At 40.4% G+C, this 24,026-nt stretch overlaps 1 protein-coding gene across 3 annotated transcripts in view; it reads left to right on the top strand.

The window, feature by feature from the left end:
* The window catches only part of DIP2C (disco interacting protein 2 homolog C), a 655,995-nt gene extending 651,275 nt beyond the window's left edge, over positions 1–4,720 (top strand). For 2 of the 3 annotated variants that reach the window (XM_049881664.1, XM_049881665.1), the window contains one exon: positions 1,314–4,719. In XM_049881664.1, the coding sequence (XP_049737621.1) occupies positions 1,314–1,566 (253 nt within the window). In that variant the 3' untranslated portion in view covers positions 1,567–4,719. Of the gene's footprint in view, positions 1–1,313 lie in introns of all 3 variants that reach the window. The other variant, XM_049881666.1, reaches the window with a different exon arrangement.
* Positions 4,721–24,026: the final 19,306 nt, after the last annotated feature.

Raw genomic sequence — 24,026 nt, forward strand, 5'->3', positions numbered from 1 at the left:
CCAGCAATCCCACTCCTTGGAATATATCCTAGAGAAATAAGAGCCTTTACATGAACAGGTACGTGCATATCTGTGTTCACTGCAGCAGTGTTTACAGTAGCAAAAAGATGGAAGCAACCAAGGTGCCCATCAACGGGTGAATGTATAAGTAAGTTATGGTGTATAAGAACTCGAGAAAAAGTTTAAACAGAAGAAAATATTCTTTGATGGTTACAAGGGTGGGCAGGGAAGGAGGGAGAGGGGTATTCACTACTTAGATAATAACCAAACCAAACCAAACCCACTGCCGTCGAGTCGATTCTTAATAGACAAGAACTATTTTCGGTGAAAGGAAAGACAACACACAATACAGGAGAGGTCAGCACAACTGGACTAAACCAAAAGCAAAGATGTTTCCTGAATAAACTGAATGCTTTGAAGGCCAGAGCAGCAGGGGCGGGGGTCTGGTGACCATGGTTTCAGGGGACATCTAGGGCAATTGGCATAATAAAATCTATTAAAACATTCTGCATCCCACTTTGGAGAGCGGCGTCTGGAGCCTTAAACACTAGCAAGTGGCCACCTAAGATGTATCAATTGGTCTCAGCCCAGCTGGAGCAAAGGAGAATGAAGAACACCAAAGACACAAGGTAATTATGAGCCCAAGAGACAGAAAGGGCCGCATAAACCAGAGACTACATCAGCCTGAGACCAGAAGAACTAGATGGTGCCCGGGTACAAGCGATGACTGCCCTGACAGGGAACACGACAGAGAATCCCTGATGGAGCAGGAGAGCAGTAGCAGACCTCAAATTCTCGTAAAAAGACCAGATGTAATGGTCTGACCGAGCCTAGAAGGACCCTGGAGGTCATGTCCTCCAGACCTTCTGTTAACCCAAGACTGGAACTATTACAAAGCCAACTCTTCAGACACGGATTGGACTGGACTATAAGATAGAAAATGATACTGCTGAGGAATGAGCTTCTTGGATCAAGTAAACACAGGAGACTATGTGGGCAGCTTCTGTCTGGAGGGGAGATGAGAAGGCAGAGGGGGGCAGAGTTCTGGCTGAAGGACACTGGGAATAGAGGGTGGAGAGAACGAGTGTGCTGTCTTAGGGGGAGAGCAACTAAAACATAGCAAGGTGTATATAAATTTTTGTGTGAGAAACTGATTTGATTTGTAAACTTTCACTTAAAGCACAATAAAAAAATTTTTTTTCAAGGGTGATTGGGCAGATCTAAGAAAGAACCAGATGGAACTTTTTGAGGATAATATATAATTGTTAAATAAAAAAAGCTTACAATATAATGATGGTTTTTCTCTCTTCTAGTGCTGTGTTTACCTGGACGAATTTGTTGGTGGTTGTGGTGGAGCTTGATGGGTCAGAGCAAGAAGCCTTAGACCTCGTTCCCTTGGTGACCAATGTGGTTCTAGAAGAACACTACCTGATTGTAGGAGTGGTGGTTGTGGTGGACATCGGTGTCATTCCTATCAACTCCCGTGGAGAGAAACAGCGTATGCACCTGCGAGACGGATTCTTGGCCGACCAGCTAGATCCCATCTACGTGGCCTACAACATGTAGTCTTGTCTCCTTGGCTTCCATGGACTTCCCTACAGATGTAAACATTTTTCTCAGTGTCCACTAAAATTGTGCAGATACGAGGGCAACATTCACCAGAATGGAACCTTTTGTCATTGTGATGGTGATGATGATGACAACTTTTCACAGCAGTCATGACTGGCATGGAAATGAAATGTGAAATGTGAATTTACCACTAAATTTAGCTCAGAAGGACTTTGGGATTACTGCCTTCAGTTTGTTGGAAAAGCCCGTTTCAAAAACTTTTTCTTTCCTTTTTTTAATTATTGAATAATAAGTGCTTTCTTCGTAAATGTGGCATTGTATTTTGTTAAGCCGAAATAGCAATTAAAAAAAAAAAATATTCTGCCCTCCAGATGGGTTCTTTTAAACAATTTATGTAGTGTGACAAACAGTTGTTTTCTCCGTTTTAATGTGTCCTGAAATCTTAATGACATGGATCTGTTACTAATTTAAGCCATTGCTAGATCTCACCCTTTTAGGAAAGTTTGTTGAGGTACGAGAAGACCTTCCAAATAGCACCTTCCAATTAGATTTTAGCAGCTTTCTTTGTCAGAAATGTGCTGAAGAAACAAAGGCTAGTATATGGCCTTTGATGTTAGCATAGAATGAGAAGAAATTATAAATAAGGTGTATTTCGGCAATTATCTTGCAGATATCTTTGTACTAAACTAAAAAAGATAAAATAAGTTAACTTCTTCATATGTAATTATGTACAAAACGTTTAATTTATTTTGATCTCTTTAGAAGTATAAAAGAGAAAAAAACATTCAAGAATATTAAAGTCTTGTAATGTTTGCTAATATAAAAAAGTGTTGTATTATCTTGCGTGGATAGTATCACAACAAATATATATATATGAAATATAAATTCACTAATGAAAAAAGGAGATTTTAAAGTTTAAAATGCAGAACTTGTCACTTGCATGGTGTCCCCTCCACTGTACTGTAGATAATTGAGTGATTTACTCACATACACTTTGCTGACGAAAGCAATCACAGATTGCTAGTAGCCCTGTCTACAAGGCTCTAGATACCAGAGACCAGCAAGTGAAATTATTGCCATCTCAAAGATGGTAAAGGGATTTAAGGGTAAATGTGCACTAATTTTTTTTTTTTTTTTTCTCCTTTGCTGTGGGGGCAACAATGAATGAGTTTTTGCTGGCATGTGCTTACTACATTTGATAGACTTTAGGAAAGGCCGGTTGGTGAATAGCACTGTTTTCTTACCTGCAAGAATTTGTTGCACAATATTTTCATTATTTTGGTCCTTGGTGTGAGAAGGAATGATATGATGTGGTCATTTGCACTAGGGTGCATTGACTCCCCCTCCCCCCATGGCCACGGTGTGAAGTGGACACAACACCCAGAACAGCTGTGAGGGAAAAGACTCGTATAGGTGGTCGTCATCTCATCTTAACAACCAACCAGCTATGTGTAAACCTCTGGTCTCTGGGGTTACCTAGCCTTGACCATGAGCCAGATCCCCAGGGAACTGACCTGCCCGGTGATTCCTAACAAAGGCTCCCGACTAGAGTAAGAAAGCACGCCTCAAAGCTGCCTTCATCTTAACCAGCTGTGGATAAACACATCCCTAGTTTCTGTTTCTGCTGCCGCTGTCTCTCTTGCACCCTGTTTAATTTTCAGAGCTCATCTGTCCACTTCTAAACTGAATTGGCCTGTCCGTGTCCCACCAAGAAGGAGGTATCAGCAATCCGCGAGTGATTCATTTTCTAATTGCCCAGTGTGATGCTGCAGTGGCTCTCGTTCCTACATATGCATGACTAAGATTATTGCTGGGCAAAATGTAGATCCTTTCTTCATTATATCATAGGCAATGTCTTTGTCTGCCTTCGCTGTATGCAGCCAGCAGAAAGCCCTTTGCTAAAAAAAAAAAAAGTTTTGTTTGACTTCTAAGATCCAAGGCTGATTGTTTTGAAATGTTTTTTAAGAGGCACATTTCTTTTTTATTTTTCTGCATGTATGGTGCATCCTCCATCTCCACAAGTCAGTTGATTTTTTAAATATGGTTTGACTTCATGTACTGTGTATACATATTTCTCTACCTGCTTCAGACACACATTCCTACCGTCTTCTGCTTCCTAAGAGGAAAGAACCCCACTGCACACAGGGAAGACGTTTTTGTACACACTCACCCTGTTTAAGGGAATGTTGATTTGGTTTCAGGTCAGATACTGACTAGGAAACATAACTGCAGTGTGCAGGAGAACTTAGGAGGTCCAGCCAATGTCAGGAAGCAAAACCCACGTAGATGTCACTTCAGACATACTTCTAACCTTCACCGTATCAACTTCACATTCAAGGGAGGGAAACGCTGCACTGCAGTCGGTAACAGATCTCTTCTGCATCCTGTCATCTCTGATGTTAGCATGTAGGTTCAAAAGACTTGGTGGACTGGGATTGAAGTTTCGCTGTGCAAGAAAAAGGGAAAGGAGACGCTAAAGTACCACCAGTTTCAGCAATAAAGGATCGTTCTGTATTAGAAACTGTACTGTAGATAAATCATTCATGAGAATGTATAAAATGTTTGTCTTGTGACCTTGTGCTTTTGAAGTCAGACAAAACCGTGTAATCAACTTGCACAAAGAGAGGGTACACAATGAACATTTAAACACAAACCTAATCAAACAGGAGCAGATTCCTCATGGTGCTTGTTTATTATATATATTTAATCCTGCTTGACACTTTACCCAAGGGAAAACAGTCCCTTTTATCAGTTGAATGTTAGCAGCGTTATTTCATAGAGTGTGGTGACTGGTTAGAGAAATTCATGTACTCAACCAATCACAGTTTCAAACGAAATTTTTATGTGCAAAGGACAGCAACCTTCTTGTATGTTAAACCACCAGTACGCTTTGTACATCTGTGATAACGCCTGTTTTATATTCAAATGAACAAATAAAAGCTTTTATTTTTGTTGCTCTGAAAATAGCAGTTTCTTAATTGGTCCCCTGGAAAAATGTATGGGGCAGCTTCAATCCCAGGAAGGACAGTGACTCCTACAGTAAAATGTATCTGACTCTGTTTACATAACTTGTTGCATAACTTACTAGTGACTTACTAGTACAGATAATCATACTTGGAACAATGTTGAAATTTTGATGTGGGCATTTATTGCTAAAGAAATTCCTATGGCAACAAATGTTTTTGTGAAATGTTTTTTTAATTCTTTTAAATATATCTGAATATATTTGTTCACATTTTGCTGCAAGTGTACACATTATTGATAGCTTTTGGGACAGAGTAAGCATGAGTCCTCTGCAAATACCTTCCACCAGATGAATTCCAAGGAAGCTTTCCCAGTTCGGGAAGTAGGTCTCGCTGACTGTTCCAGCCCAAATTGACTTTATTCGTTAGACAAGCAAAAGCCATATTCTTTGCCCAAGATCTGAGAATTTTTGTGGTTTTTGTCTTTTGGGAAGCAGTAGCTGCCTAACTGCCCTTAGGCCTAGGAGGTTATCTACACATGAAAGGAAGTAGAACTCAAATCTACAGGCCGGAAACCACCGGGCTTAATCTAAGTGCCTTTGCTGTAGAGTTCCACGTGTCTCCCCTGTCTTTCCTTCCAGACAGCCCCATGCCAAGTGACAGGCAATGCTTTGGGTGTATGAACATGGATGGCATGTATAAGACCAGTCTGTGGTTGCACCGAATTAAAATATGGCCAAGAAGGGACTAACTCTCCACAGGCCCCCAGTTTCTCAGATGGCTGGCTCAACAAGGGCTGGTTAAATACAAACAAGGTAGTAACCAAGGGAATCGCTCCCACACTGGCCTACTTTAGACATTGTGTGCTTGTGTGTAAAGTTTTCTACTGTGATAGCATGTTCTTCATCCTCCAGGGCCTCTAGCACAATGCCGAGTTTTGGGAGACAACCGCTGGTCATTTGGTTGGTGGCTTATAATGCTCTGTCTTTCGGACCCTCTGTGACTTCTCAAGCACTAAGATTGGGCGCCTTGAAAGAAGTGATGAGACTGCTGTAGAGAGAAGTTCCTGGCCAAAAAGAGTATTTCCTTAACTTCCCCAGCTGCTATGATGCCCAACTTCAACTTACTGAATTTTTGGTCTAGAACTCACTGTTCCTAATACTCACTAGCATGTTAAACATTTTTTTTTTCTACCATAAGTCAAGAAAGTCCTCTCCTTCTGAAATGAGAGCTTCAAATTAATGTCATAATTAGTTCCCTTAGGCAAGATATATTACAATCATATCTGGCTCAAATCTAGTGGACACTCTCAACTGCTACCTATAACTTTTTCAGTCTTTAAGGTTAATTCTGTGAACAAATAAGTGGTCAAAACCAAGGGCAACCTGATTCCGATTGGCCCTGCTACTCATGTGGTCTGCCATCTTGTGATGATGGCATCTTGAATTGGTTGACAATATCAGCTCACCCTGGCTTGCTTGAGAAGTCTGATGTGAATTTCTCCCATGCCAAAGTGACAATTCAGCTTCTGCACACCCCTAACACACAGTCCTAACTATTCCTTCCCCACCTCACCAAACTGGACTCAGGCTTTCAAGGGTGAAATGAGTTTTTATCTAAACTCTCATCATGCTGTGGCCAATTCAGTCTCATATTTAGTACTGGCATCTAAGGGAAAAGTTTGTGGAACTAAAAAGGGACCAAGCAGGTCTCCATCACTGCCTCAGAGACTTCGGTTTCTTATCTACACCAACTACTAAGACCTCTAGGCAAATAACTTCTTTAAATTGACAGCCTTACTCAGACCTAGAGTCCAGTCTTGGTTCTTACCTGGGCTTAGCCCTGCCCAGGCGAAAGCAGGGAACTGAGAGGAGGCAGAGAGGTAAAGCATCATAAGAAGTCAGGTGACCTGGTATTGTGTGGATAACATGTTTTTCTTCATTTCCTTCACTCTCCACCCTCTATGATGGGGAGTGTACCAGATACCACATTCTAGGTGCATCTATCCTCTCAGAGGTGTGCAGAACCCAGATACAGCTATCAGTATGTCAGGAGGATTAGAATGCCCTGTGAAATGGTAAAGTTGAAAAAATTGAAAGTGGGAAGAGAAAATAAAAGCATGGTGCCATCTGCCCCTTTTGGAAGAGGGGATTCTGAATGCCTGGGAGGCTTGGTGTGTTGAGGAAGAGGGCCAAATTTACTTCACCTCTACTTCTTACATTACCTTGTTCCCTGACACTGTATTGACTTGTATTCATTATCTCTTTATGGGCCTAGCTTCCTTCTTGGTTGAGTTACTGGAAAATAGGGTGTATTTTACCCTTCTCTGCATCCCTAATGCCTAGCACAGTGCTTGGCGTATATTCCATAAACTCATGCTAAAAGGACAGAGTGGAATGAATGGCCGCTGTTATGGAAGAGGTGTAAAGCCTTCCTGGTAGATGGACAATGTAAAATAATAGGTAATAGGCAGCAACTGAAAACATGGTAGATATTATTTTAATTTCACAATACAGAAGATGCCAATGTTAATCCTTGATAGCCATCCAGGCCTTGTTGCTAAACGTATTATAATAACTCACTGCTAGGGTCCTAATAGGAAACCCTGCTGGAGTAGTGGTTAAGTGCCACGGCTGCTAACCAAAAGGTTGGCAGTTTGAATCTGCCAGGCGCTCCTTGGAAATTCTATGGGGCAGTTCTACCCTGTCCTATAGGGTCACTATGAGTTGGAATTGACTCGACAGCAGTGGGTTTGGTTTGGTTTTTTTAGGGTTTTAATATCCCTGTGATTTGGCAAATCGCATAAATACCAGAAAGGGGATTAAGAATGAGAAGGCAAAAAGGGGAAGAAGGAGTTATTGTTGTTGTTAGTCAAGTCAGTTCCCCCACTCATAACAACCATATATACAACCAAACGAAATACTGCCTAGTCCTATGCCACCCTCACAATCATTATGCTTGAATTTGTTGTTCGCGGCCACTGTGTCAATCCATCTCCTCGAGGGTCTTCCTATTTTTTGCTGACCCTCTACTTTGTCGAGCATGATATCCTTCTCCAGGGACTGGTCCCTGCTGATAACATGTCCAAACTATGTGAGACATAGTCTTGCCATCCTCGTTTCTAAGGAGCATTCTGGCTGTACTTCTTCCAAGACATATTTTTCCATTCTTTTGGCAGTCCATGGTAGATTCAATATTGTTCACCAAAACCATAGCTAAAGGCATCAATTCTCCTTCAATCTTCCTTATTCATTGCCCAGCTTTTGCATGCATATGAGGGGACTGAAAACATCATGCCTTGGGTCAGACACACCTTAGTCCTCAAAGTGACATCTTTGCTCTTCGACACTTTAAAGGGGTCTTTTGCATCAGATTTGACCAATGCAACGTGTCGTTTGGTTTGACTGCTGCTTCCATGCGTGTTAATTGTGGATCCAAATACAACTGAAATCCTTGACAACGTCAATCCTTCTCTGTTTATCATGATGTTGCTTATTGGTCTAGTTGTGAGGACTTTTGTTTTCTTTATGTTGAGGTGTAATCCATATTGAAGGCTGTAGTTTTCGATCTCTATCAGTAAGTACATCAAGTCCTCTTCACTTTCAATAAGCAAGTTTGTGTCATCTACATAACACAGGTTGTTAATGAGTCTTCTTCTAATCATTATGCCCTGTCATTCTACAGTCCAGCTTCTCAGGTTATTTGCTCAACATACAGATTGAATAAGTATAGTGAAAGGATACAACCCTGACACACACCTCCTGATTTTAAACCACACCGTATCCCCTTGTTCGGTTAGAACAACTGTCTCTTGATCTATGTACATGTTCCTGATGAGCACAATTAAGTGTTCTGGAATTCCTGCTCTTCTCAATGTTATCCATAAATTGTTATGCTCCACACAGTCCAATGCCTTTGCATAGTCAATAAAACACAGGTAAACATCTTTCTGGTATTCTCTGCTTTCACCAGGATCCACCTGACATCAGCAATGATATCCCTGGTTCCATGTCCTCTTCTGAATCCGGCTTGAATTTCTGGCTGTTCCATGTCGAAGTACTGCTGCAGCTGCTTTTGAATAATCTTCAGCAAAATTTTACTTGCATGTAATATAAATGATATTGTTTGATAATTTCCACATTCAGTTGGATCACCCTTCTTTGGAATAGGCATAAATATGGATCTCTTCCAGTCGGTTGGCCAGGTAGCTGTCTTCCAAATTTTCCAGCACTGGATCTGTTTGTTGACACATCTCAATTGGTATTCTGTCAATTCCTGGAGCCTTATTTTTCGCCAATGCCTTCAGTGCAGCTTGGACCTCTTCCTTCAGTACCATTGATTCCTGATCATATGATACTTCCTGAAATGGTTGAACAGTGACCAAATCTTTTTGGTACAGTGACTCTGTATATTCCTTCCAACTTCTTTTGATGATTCCTGTGTCATTTAATATTTTTCCCATAGAATCCTTCAATATTGCAACTCAAGGCTTGATTTTTTCTTCTGTTCTTTCAGCTTGAGAAATGCCAAGCATGTTCTTCCCTTTTGATTTTCTAACTCCAGGTCTTCTCATGTCATTATAATACTTTACTTTGTCTTCTTGAGCAGCCCTTTGAAATCTTCTGTTCAGCTCTTTTACTTCATCATTTCTTCCATTTGCTTTAGCTACTCGACATTCATGAGCAAGTTTCAGAGCCTCTTCTGACAGGCATTTTGGTCTTTCCTGTCTTTTTAATGACCTCTTGCTTTCTTCATGGATGATGATGTTCTTGATGTCATTCCACAACTCCTCTGTCTTCGGTCATTAGTGTTCAACGCATCAAGTCAATTCTTGAGATGGTCTCTAAATTTAGGTGGGATATACTCAAGGTCATACTTTGGCTCTCATGGACTTGTTCTAATTTTCTTCAGCTTCAAATTGAACTTGCATATGAGCAATTGATCGTCTGTTCTGCAGTCGAATCCTGCCCTCGTTCTGACTGATAAGCTTTTTCATCATCTCTTTCCACAAGTGTAAGTCGATGTGATTCCTGTGTATTCTACATGTACACATGTACATGTACAGTCGCTGTTTATGTTGTAGAAAAAAAGACATTTGCAATGAAGAAGTTCTCGCAAAATTCTATCATGCAATCTCCAAAATCATTTCTATCACCAAAGTCATATTTTCCAACTACTGATCCTTCTTTGTTTCCAACTTTCACCAGTAATTATCAATGCATCTTGATTGCATGTTCAATCAATTTCAAACTGCTGAAGTTGGTAAAAATCTTCAATTTCTTCATCTTTGGCCTTAGTGGTTGGTGCATAAATTTGAATAATAGTCATATTAACTGGTCTTCCCTGTAGGCGTATCAATATTACCCTATTACTGGCAGCAATGTACTTCAGGATACATCTTGAAATGTTCTTTTTGATGATGAATACAAAGCCTTTCCTTTTCAATTTGTATTCTCAGCATAGTAGACCATTTGATTGTTCCAATTCAAAATGGCCAATACCAGTTCATTTCAGCTCATTAATACCCAGGATATCAATGTTTGTACATTCCATTTCATTTTTGATGATTTCCAATTTTCCTAGATTCATACTTTGCTCATTCCACATTCTGATTATTAATGGATGTTTGCAGCTGTTGCTTCTCATTTTGGGTCATGCCACATCAACAAATGTAGGTACCCAAAGCTTGACTCCATCCACGTCACTAAGGTCAACTCTACTTTGAGGAGGCTGCCCTTCCCTAGTCGCCTTTTGAGTGCCTGCCACCCTGTGGGGTTCATCTTCCAGAACTATATCAGATTATGTTCCAAAATTATTTTCACTGGCTAATTCTTTTCAGAAATAGACCGCCAGGTCCTTTTTCCTAGCCTGTGTTAGTCTGGAACCTCAGCTGAAACCTGTCCACCATGGGTGACCCTGCTGGTATTTGAGTACCAATGGCATAGCTTCCAGCATCACAGCAACACACTAGCACCACAGTACAACAAACTGACAAACATGTTAGGGCAGGGGGAGCTAGTAATCAATTATTTGTTTAATGAACAGATAATGTATTCAAAGATAATAGCACATTGTTAGCTGTGCAGGCCTTTTTATTAATCTACTAATTTACTCCTTGAATGTTCCAAAAAGGTATTTCAAGAGGTTTAGAAAAATCCACGAAGTGATAAAGTAGTACAAATTAAAAGTGGGACAAGAAAATAAGGTGCATTATAGATAAAGAATGGAACTAGGTCTAAAGCTAAAAGACAACATCAGAGTGCATGAGCCTGACTCAATGCTGTCTATCACATGCTTTAGGCAGTACATACTGGAAGGGGAAAACGTTCTCAATTTTTTGCTACAAAGTGGAGGAAATATCATGAGCCACAGAGCCTGATATCATGGGGTAGTTCACCTAGATTGATTTGTCCTCGCATCTGTACACCAGGGCTAAACCTTAAGAGGACTTCGGCTTTCAGGGACCTTCTCCTTAGGGCCCACCTTGGCATCTGCACACCAACACCAGGATAAGAACCCGAACCAATTTAGAACATAGACATGACCAGCAATGTCCTTCTACAGCTAAATGGTGCCAGGCTGCTTATTTTGTATATCTTTAAAAAAAAAAATATTGAGCACCTGCTATGTGAATCACATTTTTCTTGCAGTAGAATCAGAGGTATAATGTAAAGACTTTAAAAAAAATACACCTTGCTCTTAGCAAATCATCCATCTATTAGGGTAGATGGATTTGTACACAAATGATGCAGGGTAATGAACTACCAAGAGGGACAAGGGCCTGGCTAAGAAAAGTACAGGGAATGAGCTGGAGATGGAAGTGACTGTGACACTGGAGTTGCCACAGACAGGCCTTTCTAAAACCTTACCTGACGCTCAAGAGACAAAAGGGCCACATAAACCAGAGACTCCATCAGCCTAAGACCAGAACTAGATCGTGCCAGGCTGTCACCAATGACCACCCTGACAGGGAACACAACAGAGAATCCCTGACAAAGCAGAAGAAAAGTGTGGTGCAGAGCTCAAATTCACATAAAGAGACCAGACTTAATGGTCTGACTGAGGCTAGAAGAACCACAGACACAGTCCCCAGACTCTGTGTTAACCCAGAACTAAAGCCATTCCTGAAGCCAACTCTTCAGACAAAGATTAGACTGGACTATAAAACCTAAAATAATACTCTTGAAGAGTGTGCTTCTTAGTTGAAGTAGATAAAAAAAAAAAAAAAAAAAAATAGATACACAAGACTAAATAGGCAGCCTCTGTCTGGAGCTGGGATGAGAAGACGAAAAGGGACAGAAGCTGGTTCAATGGACACGGGAAATACAGGGTGGAAGGAAGGAGTGCTCAGTCACATTATAGGGATAGCAACTAGGGTCACATAATAATATGTGTATAAATTTTTGTGTGAGAAATTAACTTGAGCTGTAAACATTTACATAAAGCACAATAAAAAAAAAAAGAAAACCTTACCAGAGGCTTTGTTATGAATTGAATTGTGTCCCCAAAAAACATGTTGTAAATTCTAACCCATATACTTGTGTATGTAATCCCATTTGAAAATAGGGTTTTCTTTGTTATGTTAATGTAGCCAAATATTTTCAAGGTATAAAAGGAGCAGATTAGGCACAGAAGCAAGGAAGCACAAATGGAGAATGATTGATGGCCACATGGAGATCAAAAAGGAATAAAGGAAGAGAAGCTGAAAGAGATAACGATTTTCCTCCTGAGCAGACTGGGAAAGCCTTACCCTGAATTCAGACTTTTTACCTCCTAAAGTGTGAGAAAATTTTGTTCGTTAAAGCCACCCAGTTGTGGTATTTCTGTTACAGCAGCACTAGAAAGCTAAGGCAGGCCTCCTGGAACCTCTGAACTCATGCCTACCCTTTCCTATTTGCTCAGGAATTTAGAAACATAGAATCTCAGGGGTAGATGTGACTCCTGGCTCCATATGAGGCTGAACTTGTTCCTGCAACATCCCGAAGGGTTCTCCAGCCTCTCTACCAGAATCTCAGCCCCCACTTGGCCACCAGATGCCAGTGACACAGACCCAGGGCAAAGCAATCTACAGATCCCTAAAGAACAGCTTAGGACACTGCAAATAGTTTATCTTAGAATCAAGGAAGAAGGCTATTTTCTTATTATTGTGAAAAATAGGATACGAACCAAGTGTCCGATGAGGCTGAAGAAGTAAGATTTCCTTGTCAAGGTTTTGAAGGGAAAACATATACTCAGTGGTTCTAGCTGCAGCCCTCATTTTTTTCCCCTGCAAAAACTCCAGTAACAATGGCCTGATGTGGATACAGGCAAATCCGATTCAGTTACCACATTGAGGGTTGGGATCCAGTGGGGGTTTCATGGGCAAAGTAAAAGTGGTGTTCCTCCTGTCCCAGTACCAATTAATAAAACATTTCTTAGTCTCCTCTCTCTGAGAAACCTCTCAAGCCTTCTGTGGACCAAGTAATCAATAATTCATAGGCTATAGAACTTCTCTTTCTCAACTTCATAGCCATTTCACTGCTCGTTTGACTACTCACCATGGTGTAAGTAGAGGTGAGTAAAACTTGTAAAACCCATCTAAAAATTTCGGAAATTATATGTGGATTCAAGCAGTCTCAGCGATGCTGAGTATCAGTAATACCTTTTACCTTGGCACAAGTTCTAATCCTATCTCAACCACTTGATTATAAATTCCATCACAGCAAGGACTATATCACATTGAGGTCTACCGCACTCCAGGTTTTAGTCAATATTGTTAAGTGTCATCTTGAAAGTAGATTTTAGTGCCACTTAATTATGACGCATAGAGGCCAGATGCTTTCTTTTGAGTTAAAGTACTAAGTTTTTCTATCTATAATTTGGTTTGCGAAGGGTGTTCTCCTAGGCTCTTGATGCTCAAAATGTGCTCCTCAGACCAGAAGCATCTGTATCAGCTTGGGAGCTTGGTAGAAATTCAGACTCTCAGGCCCCACCCCAGACCCACTGAATCATAATTTGTATTTTAGAAAGATCACTTGGTAAATTCTATGCACATTAAAGTTTGAAAAGCACTGCCCTAGGCCATGCCCTGGCTGCCCACATTGTAGCTATGGTGGTGAAGTAAAAAATAGAGCCGTGTTGGATGCTGCAGCAAGAAGGGCCATAGCTGCTGCCCACTCCCTAGTTTGCCTTGGGGTATTTTTGCAAAGGGCTAAAATGTACGCACTCATCTTGTTGAGTGATGCTTGGCAAGCCACTGACTCACTACTATGCTTTTCTTGATCCAGGTGTGAGATAAAGTCATTACCACCACAGTTTCTGTCCCTCAGCCCCCACGGAACAATGTTAGATATAATAAAGCTGAACTGAGAGTTATCAGATGAGATGTCCATTGAGGGCTCAGCTGTCCTCTGCAGAGGATAAATAGCGTCAGAAGACTGAGAATCACATACGCTGCTTCTTGTGTAATCTTTGACCAAACCCAACCCATTTCCATCAAATCAATTCTGATTCATAGTGACCCTACAGGACAGAGAAGAACTGCCCTATAGAGTTTCCAAGGGGAAGCTGGTAGATTCAAACTCCTGACCTTTTGGTTAGCAGCCATAGCTCTTAACCACTGTGTCACTAGGGCTCCAATCTCTGACCAGTGCAAGGCAAACACAGAATTCTCAAATACAAAGTTTTCCCCACCTGAAAGAGTAGTTACTAACTGCTGACATATACATAAGGCTGTATCAAGTCAATATAACCCAGTTGATCATTTTTAGGGGGTTTATAAATCTAAATCAAGTAAAAGTATGTTGTCCATATTGTCAGTCACTATGTTTCCTGGAGACGGAAATGGACTTCTAAAGATGAGGCTGGATGGTATTAATGGGCATTAGGGATTGTTTTGGTCAAGATGAAACCATCATTAGGGCCTAATTCCACCAGTAACAGCACACAATGATTATCCTTAGTGATAGCTCCAGCTTGGGTTAACCCAGAAAATTGCTAGCCTTCTAAGGCAGGGGTAAAAAAACTTTCTGAAAAAGATCCAGACAGTAAATGTTTTAGGCTTTGCAAGACATATGGTCTCTGTCGCAACTGCTCAACTCCACTTAACAAATATTTGAGCACCCAACTACTGGGAAACCAAAACCAAACCCATTGCCGTCAAGTAGAGTCCGACTTATGGCAACCCTATAGGACAGAGTAGAACTGCCCCACAGGGTTTCCAAGAAGTGTCTTGTGGATTCGAACTGCAGACTTTTGGTTAGCAGCCGAGCTCTTAGCCACCGTGCCACTTAGGGCTCCAAGTAGTGGTAGTTGTTGGGATATACCAACCAAACCAAACCCATTGCCATCAAGTCTATTCTGACTCATAGCGACCCTACAGGACAGAGTAGAACTGCCCTATAGGGTTTGCAAGGCTGTAATCCTTATGCAAGCAGACTGCTACATCTTTCTCCCTAAGAATGGCTGGTGCTAACCAAACTGCTGACTTTTTGGTTAGCAGCCAAGTGCTTAACGACTACACCACCAGGGCTCCTTTGCTGGGATATAGTTGTGAAGAAAATCACATGGTTCCTCTGAGCTTCTAAGTCCAGCAGAGCCTTGGAGGCAGCAATTATAAGAAAAAGCACTCTACTGTTTAAGTCAAAGCGACACAGGTTCTAGTCTTGGTTCTGCCACAAAGGGGAAAGCACTTAGTCTATTCTGTCTATAAAATGAAAGGATGAGACTAGATGATCTCAAAAATCTCATCCCCCCCCACATACTGTATTATGTCTTTAGATTTATCTGCTAATTAAAATATGATTATCATGTTGATGACTAATCCATTTTAAGAACATTTTCCCCAACCCTCAAGAAGCTTAAAGTCTAGTGTTAACACTACTCCTAATATCTACCGCCAGTTCCTTATGGAACACCCCTGAGGAGCTAGAACTCCACAGAGAGGAACTAACTTTTTTTATTTCTCAAAGTAAAGCCAGAGAATAATTGAGGACACTCTTTGGATTGTTTGGGGGCATAGTTATATTTGTGCTTAAAGGACAATGTGTGCTCTCCCCATCAGGTTAGTAGAGCTCTCAGTAGGTCAAGAAGGCAAGAGCAACATAGGTCCTCTCTCTCTTCTTTCTCTCAGCCAACAGTCTTTCTTCCTTAACTTAGGAGTAAAGGTGCTCGCTGTTTTGTATTGAACAGAATAATCCAGTGCTTTAAGTTCCTGAAAAAAAAAAACAAAAAAACACAATTCCCAGAATTGCTTTAAATTTCTGATTAAAAGTCTATCAGCAGAGGCAAGCACATTTCTTTTTAGTTTCAAATTCTAACAAATACTTAAGTATATGTAAGGAACCAGTAGAAGTCCCAGGGTGGTGTAAATGGTTAAACTCCAGACTACTAACCAAAAGGTTTGTGGCTCAAACCCACACAGAGACACCGTGGAAGTAAAGCTTGGTGACCTGCTTCTGAAAAGTCAGTTTTGAAAACCCTATGGAGCAGTTCTACTCTGCATACTTGGGGGTCGCCATCAGTTGGATTCAGCTCCAATGAAACTAACAACAACAACAAAGAAACACTTGAGAAGAAGCTACTTAAAGGGACCCTATGATCCTTTTGTAGCTGTAAGAGCTACAGCTGCTAATCAAAAGGTTGGCAGTTCAAATCCACCAGGCACCCCTCGGAAACTCTATGAGGCAGTTCTACTCTGTCCTATAGGGTCACTATGAATCAGAATCGAACCCACAGCAACAGTTTAATGGGTGATACTTTTGTAATGTGGATAATTAAAATCTCTATTTGATCCATTGGGTCCCTGGGTGGTGCAAGTAGTTAAGTGCTTAACTACTAGCTGAAAGGTTGACCATTCAAACTCACTTGGAGGCACATCCAGAGACAGGCCTCGCCATCTACTCTTGAAAGGTCCAAACCCACAGCCTTGAAAATTCTATACAGTAGTTCTACTCCACACACTTGGGGTTGCCAAGAATCAGATTCAACTTGATGGCAACTAACAACAGTAACAATGATTTGACCTGTTAAAAGTCAAGTAAAATATTCAGGTACTAGCATATTAAATATTTTAATTATGTAAAACGGTGACCTAGGAGGGTGGGGATAAAATCAAAAGAGGCATCCGACCTAAAGTAAAATGGCCGAGCTAATGTAATCAGTGTAACCTTTCACACAAATTCAAATCCTGTTGCTTAGGAACTGAAACAGGCTGCTCAGCTCTTGAACAGAACCTGTGCCATTTTTCCTTTCCCTAGCCTGTCTCTGTCTCCAAGTATGATTTTACTGTTAACTCCCCTAAAAGTTAAATGTTAACTAATGTTTCCCCTAAAAAAAACCCAGTGTCGTCAGTTTGAATGTCGAATGTTTCCCCTAAAAAAACAAGTGATATCAATCTAAGCCTGTCAAACAGGAGGAAGGATGGCACCAGCCACCCCCTGGGCTGATGAGATAATGGCAAGAAAAAAAAAATCAACATGTTTGAAATATGACCACCAAAACCAAACAGAAAGAAAATGGACATTCCACAAGTTCTTAAAACCCATGTCCCCCTTTCCCTATAAAACCCCAACTAGACTGCAGTTCCTTGAGACAGACAGCTGTGGGAGGAGGTCATTCCCCTCTGTCTCCATATACTGGTATACATATAATAAAACTCTTGCTACCCACCTCACCCCTGTCTCAAGAATTGGCTGTTTGTGGCAGGCGGCTCTAACTCACAAAATTGCGGTAACAGAACCAACACTATCATTAAGGAAATGATTTTCTTTGTGGTCAGGCTAAGAATGTGGATACTACATGTCCTGGGGTCTGTAACCAAACCATATGGAAATTCTTTGTTTCAGACCTCCCCAGGAGGTCTTATGCTCTGGGCGAAGTAATGTTTAACAACCTGTTCCCCACAGTATTCATCATGCCATCATCATGCCATTGTTTTGTGACAGTCATGAGACCCCCTCTGTGACCACATACCTTGCAATTATGTCCTTTAGCCAATCAGTATATTCCAGCTGTATTAATATAACTAATAATGTTAAAAATCACACTTTGCTTTGTCCCACCTTTGATTGACCTCAGTTGCTGTAACCGATCAGAATATTGTGTTTCGCATTTCCTCCTACAGCGCTATAACTCTGTGTGATTGGATCCCTTGGATCCGTGAGCTTCACATGAGGTTTCCACAAACCCCATTCGAATGATATATTGACTCCAATAAATCACTTTGATTTTAATTTCATAGAGTTGGAGAGTCTGTTCTCCACAACAATATCAATAGATAGATCCTTCTTCCCCATCACCACCCAAATTCTGAAGCCAGCATCTATGTTTTGCCAGTCTGTTTCCTCTTCCAGATTCTTCTGTTAATAAAATTCTGAACGTTGAACCATGGGCTTCAGTGGCTCCCTGATGTTCAGAGACTAAGGACAACAAATCACTGCAGTAGCACTTAACGAGCTCCTACCATGTTTAAAACATTTAACTTGGGATGGGAAAAGGGTTTCAGGGGGCACAAAGTTAGCAAGGATACAGGCATTAACAATCTAGTTACTCAGGTGGCTGCTAAACTGCATTCCTGCCCTCACAAGAGGGCAGGCTATATTGGGGCTTCAGATCAAAACTGTTTGACTAGGATTAACCACTTCCTTACTCTTTACATTGTTTTAACTTCAGGGAAATTCTGCAGACGAGAGTCACAAACAAGTCCCAGGAAAACCAGCGCCAGACCACCAGACATGTGCAGATAGATAGGAAAAATCATGCCAAGGAACCAAAAGACTCATGTCAAGGAATGAAAAGTCACCAGACCTAAGTCATCTGCAATAGCCAAGCCCATTTCAGAAGCAAAGGGTCCATCAGTCACTTCCTGCCCATTCCCAGCCCTGTTCCACAGCGAATAATCAGCAAGGAATTGTGAATATGTATATCTTCCTGATTCTGCTTACTATAAGGACCCCATAAAGGCTGGCTCCCACCCAGTTTCAGAGAGCTGCCTTGGTGACTAGAGTCCCAGCTTGCTCCTTTACTTGGCTAACTAAATAAATGCTTTCACTTTGCCTTAACAGCCATGTCTATTTTCTGTTCAGAGAGGCTTCATCAAGTGGGGAACTGGACCTGACCTGATCTTAGTCCAGGCAGTTACATTATGGAGATAAAACATGCATCCACAAGAAATCGACTTCCACAAAGTAATATGAAGGTGTCAAGGCCTCTCAGGTTAGGAATGGTTTTATCAGGGAAGGGGAAAAAAGAGAAAAATATTGTTTTTACCTGATGCTAATTAACATGTCACCATTTAGAGCCTGGGCTACTACGTACTCGTTGCTATGGAGTTGATTCCAACTCATAGTGACCCTATGGGACAGAGTAGAATTGCCCCATAGGTTTTCCAAGGCTGTAATGTTTATGGGAGCAGGCTGCCACATCTTTCTCCCATGGAGTGGCGGGTGGGTTCAAACCACTGAATACTGAAACACTGTGCCACCAGGCCTCCTTACCCTAGGCTATTAGGAAAATCCAAATCATCAATTTTTTTTAATTTAATATTTTGAATAGGTAATCCAATCACATAGTTCAAATATGGAAACTATATGAAGAGGTATTCATTGAGAAGACATGTTCCCAATCTTGTTCCTGTCTGCCCATTCCTCTTAGCCAACAACAGATAACCATTTTTATCAATTGCTGGTTTATCTTTTCAGTGTGTGAATGCTTTATGCAGATACAATTATGAATACATATTCTTACCCCCTACTCCATTCTAACCAAAAGGCAGTGTACTATATACTCTATTCTGCAACTTGCTTTCTTTAAAGTTTAATTTATCTTGGAGATCTACATTTTTTTAAATAGTATTCCATTGTTTGGGAGCATAAACACAAAAAAGAAGGAAACCAAACCTGGTGCCATGGAGTGGATTCTGACTCATAGTGACCCTACAGGTCAGAGCAGAACTGCCCCATAGGGTTTTCGAGGAGAGCTGGCGGATTCAAAATGCCAACCTTCTGGTTAGCAGCCAAGTTCTCAACGACTGCAGCACCACGGCGCATCACGTTGTTGTTGTTTTTGTTTTGTGCCATCGAGTCAGTTCCAACTCATAGCGACCCTAAGCACAACAGAACAAAACACTGCCCAGTCCTGTGCCATCCTTACAATCGTTGTTATGCTTGAGCTCATTGTTGCAGCCTCTGTGTCAATCCACCTCGTTGAGGGTCTTCTTCCTTTCCGCTGACCCTATACTTTGCCAAGCATGATGTCCTTCTCCAGGGACTGGTCCCTCCTGACAACATGTCCAAAGTATGTAAGACACAGTCTCGCCATCCTTGCTTCTAAGGACCACTCTGGTTGTACTTCTTCTAAGACAGATTTGTTCATTCTTTTGGCAGTCCTTGGTATATTCAATATTCTTTGCCAACACCACAATTCAAAGTTGTCAATTCTTCTTTGGTCTTCCTTATTCATTGTCTAGCTTTCATATGTATATGATGAGATTGAAAATACCATGGCTTGGGTCAGGTGCACCTTAGTCTTCAAGGTGACATCTTTGCTCTTCAACACTTTAAAGAGGTCCTTTGCAGCAGATTTACCCAGTGAAATGCATCTCTTGATTTCTTGACTGCTGCTTCCATGGCTGTTGATTGTGGATCCAAGTAAAATGAAATCCTTGACAACTTCAATCTTTTCTCCATTTATCATAATGTTGCTCATTGGTCCAGTTGCGAGGATTTTTGTTTTCTTTATGTTTTTGTTTTTTTTTATTTTGAGGTGCAATCTATACTGAAGGCTGTGGTCTTTGATCTTCATTAGTAAGTGGTTCAAGTCTTCTTCACTTTCAGCAAGGAAGGCTGTTTCATCTGCATAACGCAGGTTGTTAATGAGTCTTCCTCCAATCCTGATGCCCTGTTCTTCTTCATATAGTCCAGCTCCTCCTATTATTGCTCAGCATACAGATTGAATAGGTATGGTGAAAGAATACAACCCTGATGCACACCTTTTCTGGCTTTAAACCAAACAGTATCCCCTTGTTCTGTCAGAACAACTGACTTTTGATCTACGTAAAGGTTCCTCATGAGGACAATTAAGTGTTCTGAAATTCCCATTCTTCAAAAAGTTACCCATAATTTGTTATAATCCACACAGTCGAATGCCTTTGCTTAGTCAATAAAACACAGGTAAGCATCTTTCTGGTACTCCCTGCTTTCAGCCAGGGTCCATCTGACATCAGCAATGATATCCCTGGTTCTATGTCCTCTTCTGAAACCGGCCTGAATTTCTGGCAGTTCCCTGTCGATATACTGCTGCAGCCATTTCCGAATGACCTTCAGCAAAATTTTGCTTGCGTGTGATATTGATATTGTTCTATAGTTTCCATATTCAGTTGGATCACCTTTCTTGGGAATAGGCATAAATATGGATCTCTTCCAGTCAGTTGGCCAGGTGAGTAAGCAGATGAGTAAGCACCTCCAGTGCTGCATCTGTTTGTTGAAACATCTCAATTGATATTCCATCAATTCCTGGAGCTTTGTTTTTTGCCAATGCCTTCAGAGCAGCTTGGGCTTCTTCCTTCAATACCATCGATTCCTGATTGTATGCTACCTCTTGAAATGTAGAGTTGACTTTAATGAGCCAGTGCCTTCAGAGCCGCTTGGACTTCTTCCTTCAGTACCATTGGTTCCTGATCATATGTTACCTCTTGAAAAGTAGAGCTGGTCTTAATGACGTGGATGGAGTAAAGCTTTCGGGACCTTCATTTGCTGATGTAGCATGACTTAAAATGAGAAGAAACAGCTGCAAACATCCATTAATAATTGGAACCTGGGATGTATAAAGTATGAATCTAGGAAAATTGGAAATTATCAAAAATGAAATGGAATGCATAAACATCAATATCTTAGGCATTAGTGAGCTGAAATGGACTGGTATTGGCCATTTTGAATCAGACAATTATATAGTCTACTATGCTGGGAATGACAACTTGAAGAGGAATGGCATTGCATTCATCGTCAAAAGGAACATTTCAAGATCTATCCTGAAGTACAACACTGTCAGGGATTGGATAATATCCATACACCTACAAGGAAGACCAGTTAATATGACTATTATTCAAATTTATGCACCAACCACTAGGGCCAAAGATGAAGAAATAGAAGATTTTTATCAGCTGCTGCAGTCTGAAATTCATCGAACATGCAGTCAAGATGCATTGATAACTACTAGTGATTGGAATACAAAAGTTGGAAACAAAGAAGAAGGATCAGTAGCTGGAAAATATGGCCTTCGTGATGGAAACAATGCTGGAGATTGAATGATAGAATTTTGCAAGACCAACGACTTCTTCATTGCAAATACCTTCTTTCACCAACATGAACGGCGACAATACACATGGACCTCACCAGATGGAACACACAGAAATCAAATTGACTACATCTGTGGAAAGAGACAATGGAAAAGCTCAATATCGTCAGTCAGAACAAGGCCAGGGGCCAGCTGTGGAACAGACCATCAATTGCTCCATCAATGCAAGTTCAAGCTGAAACTGAAGAAAATCAGAGCAAGTCCAAGAGAGCCAAAATATGACCTTGAGTATATCCCACCTGAATTTAGAGATCATCTGAAGAACAGATTTGATGCATTGAACACTAGTGACTGAAGACAAGACGAGTTGTGGAACGACATCAAGGATGTCACCCATGAAGAAAGCAAGAGGTCACTGGAAAGACAGGAAAGAAAAAAAGACCAAGATGGATGTCAGAGGAGACTCTGAAATTTGCCCTTGAATGTCGAGCAGCTAAAACAAAAGGAAGAATTGATGAAGTAAAAGAACTGAAGGCGTCTCGAGAAGACAAAAGAAAGTATTATAATAACATGTGAAAAGAGCTGGAGATGGAAAACCAAAAGGGAAGAACATGCTCAGTGTTTCTCAAGCTGCAAGAACTGAAGAAAAAATTCAAGCCTCCAGTTGCAATAGTGAAGGATTCTATGGAGAAAATATTAAAAGACGCAGGAAGCATCAAAAGAAGATGGAAGGAATATGCAGAGTCATTATACCAAAAAGAATTAGTCTATGTTCAACCATTTCAAGAGGGGAGCATCATAGTCCTTGTTAATGGAGATGTGGTTTTTTCCAATCAACTCTGTTATTACAAACAACAGTTCATCTCCTATGTGGGCAAGTATATGTGATGGATACATTGCCAGAAGTGTGATTAATGAGCCAAAAGGTAAAAAACCCAAAAAACTCATTGCTGTTGTGTTGATTCTGACTCATAGTGACCCTATAAGACAGAGTAGAACTGCCCTGGGGAGCTTCCAAGGAGTGATTGGGGATTGGAACTGCTGACTTTTGGTTAAGCACTTAACCACTACGCCACCAGTGTTTCCCCAAAAGGTACGCCTGTAATTTTGATAGACATTGGCAGAGGACACTCCATAGTGGTTGTATCATTCTGTATTCTTACCAGTACCATCTCACTGAGAAAGTGTTGTACTCTTACATTTTTGCCAATATGATACGTGAGAAATGGTATTGGTAGTTTTAACTTGGATTTCTCTTATTTAAAAATTTTTAATTTAAATTAAATATTTTAAAATACCATTTGCATTTCTCTTTCTGTGAACTGTTTATTCATGTCCCTTCATCTTGAATTGTTGAACCTGTCAGGGGATATTGTGAAATATTTCTAAATGGAAAAAAAAAAAAAAAAGATTAGTGGGTGTCCTGTCTGGATTATTCATCTCAGTTATCTCTGTCCTTTATTTTCTTTGAGTTATTTCATAAGTCTGTAAATTGTAGAAAACTGATAGGAATGCAAATTATTCTTGGGCATAGAAATGCAAATTGTGTCCCATGGGTACAATTGATTACTGCCCTGTGAATAAACCTGTTTCACACCTATCTGTAAATTCATTTCAGAATTCCTTATTTTCCATATATGTGTTCTTGAAATACTCCTTGATTCAGTTGTGACATCTTACTGATTCCCTCATTAATGAATTAAATAAAATCTTTAACACATGTTAATTTTATATCAGTATGAGAGTCATGATTAGATCTTATTTTAAAAATTATATTTTTTAAACTGTGGTAAAATATATATGTAACAAAACATTTGCCAACGCAACAATTTTTACAGGTATGATTCAGTGCTTTTGACTATGTCTTCATGTTGTGTAACTTAAAATGATCTTTTAAGGGACCTTTTCTTCTTGATTGCTATGAGTTCTGTTTATTAAGGAGGTTAGCCCTTTATCTGTGATGAGTTGCAATGTTTTTTCTGACCTTTTGTCTTTTTTTGTTACTTTTTTTGCCACATAAAATTGTTTTTTTCTTAATGTAGTTGAATTTGTACAACTTTTATGGCTTCTAGAGTTTGAATCATGTTTGAACACAGTGTTTTTAACCCACATGATTTCTACTGCTCAGTTTTATATGTTTCTTTTTGTTTTCCATTTTTTTAAAACTAAGGATCAAGAGATAGTCATCTGATAACTAGTTTGTCATTGACTATTCATGGAAGG

This window comes from Elephas maximus, chromosome 4 (assembly GCF_024166365.1).
Source record: "Elephas maximus indicus isolate mEleMax1 chromosome 4, mEleMax1 primary haplotype, whole genome shotgun sequence".
In the NCBI taxonomy this organism is placed as follows: Eukaryota; Metazoa; Chordata; class Mammalia; order Proboscidea; family Elephantidae; genus Elephas; species Elephas maximus.